This window comes from Anser cygnoides, chromosome 15, assembly GCF_040182565.1.
Source record: "Anser cygnoides isolate HZ-2024a breed goose chromosome 15, Taihu_goose_T2T_genome, whole genome shotgun sequence".
NCBI classification, from domain to species: domain Eukaryota; kingdom Metazoa; phylum Chordata; class Aves; order Anseriformes; family Anatidae; genus Anser; species Anser cygnoides.
Window position 1 is genome coordinate 13,263,697 of NC_089887.1, and position 4,706 is coordinate 13,268,402.

Genomic DNA, 4,706 nt, shown 5'->3' on the forward strand with positions numbered 1-4,706 from the left:
GGAATGCAGCGTGGAATTTGTTACCTTTAAATTTGCCATTCTCCTGAAGCTTGCTGCAACCCCAGCTCTGGCCTGGCCTTACCCCTTCAGCCGAGCCCTGCCACTGGCTTCAGGAAGGTGGAACTGTGGCCACATAAAATGGGTGTGTGTGGAAGAGGAATAATTATTTTATCTTTGAAAAGACACGCAAGGGGGTGGTGATAAGTTTCCAAGACACCAACGCACAACCATTTTTAATAGAATCATATCGCGAGTTGGAAGGGACTCATAAAGATCATCGAGTCCAACTCCTGGGTCCACAAAGGACTACCTAAAAATTAAAACATATGTCTGAGAGCATTGTCCAAACACTTCTTGAACTCCAGCAGGCTCAGTGCCATAGCCCGGGGGAGCCTGTCCCAGTGCATGACCACCCTCTCGGTTTTGAGTAACTCAGTCCTTCTTTAGGTGCTCTGGTGGATCCAAGAGGCACAGAGATGATGCTTCATTGCTCCAGTCCTTGCTTCTGCCACCTGGAGAAGCTGGAGGGCAACAAAGTTAAGTGTGGGGACGATGCCTGGCTGCGGGAGCAGCATCATTTGCGGACCCAAAGCTCCTCAGGGTTGCGGTGGCACCAGCCTCACTCCCTGCCTGGGCGTTAGGCTGGGGTTGTCACAAAGTGCCCAAGGGCTGGCGGGGCCTCGCATGGTACTTAAAGACTTTGACACAGTTCTCCCCTGTGTCTGCCACAAAGAGGTGCCCAAAGGAGGAGCAGGCCACGCCGGCAGGTCTCCTCAGCCCCGTGGACACCAAGCAGACAGGAGCCCCGCTCTCCGGGAACAAGTGGACCGTGCGGCGCTGCTCGTCTGCCACCACAATGCTGCCTTCCACGTCAACACACACCCCTGCTGGGTTGCCGAACTGGTGTCCGTATTTGCTGCTGAGGGAGCAGACGAGCTGACGGCTGCTCGTGAACACCTTGACGTCTCCACACTCCTCACTTATCACAAAGCCTCCGTTGGGTGCTGGACTGACGTAGCGAGGTCCCTGCAGGTTGGGGACCGAGTGGATGTTCGATGTCTTGAAGGCACGGTCCAGCGCAAAGCTGTGGACTTGGCCTTGGGCATAGTCTGCTACTAAGATCTTGCCCGTGGAGTCTACTCCAATGCCCCTGGGGGAACCAACCTTTCTGATTTTTACCCATTCCCCCTTGGAGGGGCTGGTGTGAGGGTTGAAGACCCAGACAGCTCCGTTTATCATATCGGCTACAGCCACCATTCCTGTCCGAGTCACAGTCACGTCCTCTGGCAGGAAAGTGCCGCTTTCCATCCCTGTTTGCCGGCAGGGCAGGGCCTGCAGCGTTTGGCCTGTGCTGCTGAGGACATGGACCCAGGGAGCAGCCTCGGCTGTCACGTAGATGGAGCCCGCCAGGGAGCAATGGATTCCACTTACTCCCCCATAGCGGCTGCCTGTGGGGTTGGGGATCTGCCGGACCAGGTCGTCCTGGCAGTAGTGGAGGAGGTTCTTGATGTCGTCCAGGTCTCTACACAAGCTTTTGGTCTTGTCTGCCAGCTGGTGGACGTGGTGGTGTGTCACCATGCCCATGCCCTGCTGGCTGCTCAGCAGAGGGCTGGCTGTCTGAAACGTGGCGATTGACTTCAGCTGGAGGGTGTAGATGGCTTTCAGAAGCTTCTCCTTCTGCTGGCTGGTCTCCAGAGTGTAGTCCATGACAAGTCTCTTGTCCCTGTTTGGAGTAAGTGATAGGACCATTACTGGCCCTGCCTGCTGCCGTCTCTGGGGACATGCCCTGGGCCCAGGTGTTTGCTGGCCGCCCTGGGCCAAGGTGTCAGTGCTGGGCTGCATTCACCCCGATGAACAGAGACAAGATCGTAGCCCGTCCCATTAATTATGTGCTCAGAATATAAACAGGAACAATGGCACAAAAATTGAAGAGCTGGAAAGCTGGATCTGCAACCAAAAAGGTCCATGGGCTTTGGTGGGAGTTTGGCTGCTGACAGATCTGCCCTGAGGATTTATGCATGAGGGAGAGCCCTGCATGCGAGTGTGCTGGATGTGATCTGCACCTCTCTGGTTCATGAGATTAGTGGCTTCTCTCAGCCCTTAACACTTCTTGACCCTGTTTTCTGTGAGCCACATCTTCCCAAAGCATTTTCAGTCCACTCTAGCACTTGAGAAACTGAGGATAACTCTTCCTCCACTCCCATGTGGTACAATTTCACACTTGGCCAGTGCATGTCTTTGCTAAAGGCAGCCCCTCCCTGTCTAAACAAATTAAGTTGTTCCTGAAACAGCTAATGTCTTGGCAGGAAGAAAAAGGGAGGTATTGATCTGGTAGCCAGTTTCAGCCTACGCAACCAATTCAGAGACCGGTTAAGCTTTCTGTCAGATGTGAGAGCCACCACGAGAACCACAATTTCTTTTTTGCCCACTCTCCCTCTGTTTTAAGAACACAAGTACTAAGGAATGAGACATCCAAAAAAACAGAGACCACAGCCCTGCTCTGCTATCTGCTGTCCAGGGGCTGGATATGGTATGGCTTCTAACATACAGCCAGGAGCTGGTAAGAAAAACATGCCCTTATTAAAGTTCCTGAAGAGACAGAAGTTAATTTTGCTTTAAATGTGGTCATAATTATTATTATAAATGGACATGCTCAGCTGTTCTGAGTTGTTTGCAAGCCACTGCTTCACTTTGATTATCCTGTGCCCCATGATTGTCTGGTAGCGTGGGGTCTTTGGTCCCTGCAAAAGTAAAGCTTTCCCAAACCACAGCTAAAGAGTTGTGCTGGGCTAAGGCATCCTGGATGCAAGTTGTCCTTCCCAGGTGCAAATATTGCAATTGTCTGAAAATTCATTCCTCGAATACTTGCAGGGATACCAAATGCAACTACGCAACAGAGGGAATGAGTGTGAATATGGAGGGAATCCAATTTCTTCTGGATCTGGGGCTTGGGGACAGCTTTCCCACCTTGTTCCCTGAAGTGCAGGTGCAGTGGCTGTGCTTCAGGCCCCCGGCAGCAGGGACCTGTTGGTGGAAGCAAGCCCTCCACCAGCCCTCCACCTCTGCTGCAGCCGGGACATGTTGGGGTCTTCCTTCAGCACCGAGCAAAGTTCAAAATCCAAGAAATTGGATTTTACGCTTGGGGAAACTGAGTCACCAGCTGGGCAGTCACGAGGTGGACTTGCCGCAGCACACCCAATGCCAGAAGTGTCCACCTTGCTTCCCTGACGCTGGGCACCCAAAGGTGCCATCGGACCCCAGTGGCGTGTCCTGAGCTGCTCGTTCATGGTCCTAAGCCTGAAGGAGGGCCCTGACCCTGTCCCTGGCACAGCTCAATGACTGCACGCATGGCCAGGAGCCCAGCTCATACCTCTTGTCCGGACGTCCCAGGGCTGCCCGTCTTTGCCCGGTGGCACTGCCCTCCTGCTGGCTCTGTCCTGCTCCCTCGCCAGGCTTGGGGCAGCGGGGCCGAGGGTGTTGCGCTGCCTTGTGTTGTTAGTGACGGACGATTGCCCTTGAGTCTGGATAAACACGCCAGCTCCTCGTACTGACAACCAGAAGCAGCAAGACAGGGGCTGATTCACGCAGCTTTTATTCCCTGCTGGTCTCATGCCCGGAGAGAAGGTGCCTTTCCTCCAGGATCCAGGGAGGAGTGACCCCAAGCGCTGTGGCAATTTGGGGCTTTTATGCAGAGGTCGCTGTAATGGGAGCGATACGCTGCACCTGAGTGAGACAGCTTTAGGAGGTGGGACAGGGACAGTTCCACGCCCTGGATCAGGACTCCTGGCTTGTCTCACTGCTTCTCCGTGCCTCCCTGTGTGCTCCCAGCCTGTGCCATGTGTGGTTGGGTGCCTCAGTGTCACTGCTCACAGAAGCAGACGGGGGATTTTTGCAATGCCAGGGTTTGAGGTCCAGTGGAGAATCTCTCAGGAAGGAGCCCAGCTCTTGATCTCCACGTGGCTCAACCCTGGCTCCCCTCTGCTGGGGAAGGTCACATTCAGGGTTGAAGGTGGCATTTATGGGTTCAGCTCAAGCAAAGGGAGTGGGGAGTAAAAGCAGAATCAGCTGGGTCCCACCTGCAAGGTGCTGGTCAGAGCCTGCCCTCCCTCACCAGCAGCGCTGCTTTTGCACAATGCTCGGTGCACTCTGGCCAGGGATGAGCTCAAAGCATCTGCCTTAAATGTGGCCCTGGGCTTGAAGAAGTTTGTGTCTGTCTGTTACTCAGACGGGCCAAAGATAATGAAGTTTGGATCAGGCTCCCCCCACCTTTTGGGGTGCTTGGGCAATGGAGGTGGTTGGGTTTGGCTGGCTGTGGGAGCTGTGGGACGGGGAGCTGCCTCCGAAGCCCAGGGCTGGGAGCTCCTGGCTCGGTGCCTGGGGCCCTTCTGGTCCTATCGGTGTGCTCCTGAAGCTCACAGGGTCTGGGGGGCTGCTTCAGACCAGACAAAATTACAAAAATAACCTGACATGACAAGTGCCGGGGCCACTCCATCTGAGGACAGTAGGCAAGCTTCAAAAACCATCTCCCAGGGCAACAGGGCCTGACCTTTTGTTTCGCCGTCGTGTGCTCCATCACCAGGATAAACAAACACAGCCTGGCCCTGGGGCTCCCGTTCACCTTTGCAGGACCGTGCCTCTGTCACAACCCGTTTCAAAGCCACCCCCGGACCTCAGGAGACACCTGTGTCATGGCACAGCCCGTGCCC

At 54.7% G+C, this 4,706-nt stretch overlaps 1 protein-coding gene across 1 annotated transcript; it reads right to left on the bottom strand.

Moving 5' to 3' along the window:
- Window positions 1-205: 205 nt before the first annotated feature.
- NHLRC4 (NHL repeat containing 4) lies at window positions 206-1,431 on the bottom strand. The gene has a single exon (XM_066977556.1). It carries the CDS (start codon window positions 1,306-1,308, stop codon window positions 652-654), a length of 657 nt encoding a protein of 218 aa, XP_066833657.1. The 5' UTR covers window positions 1,309-1,431; the 3' UTR covers window positions 206-651.
- Between the last annotated feature and the right edge of the window lie 3,275 nt (window positions 1,432-4,706).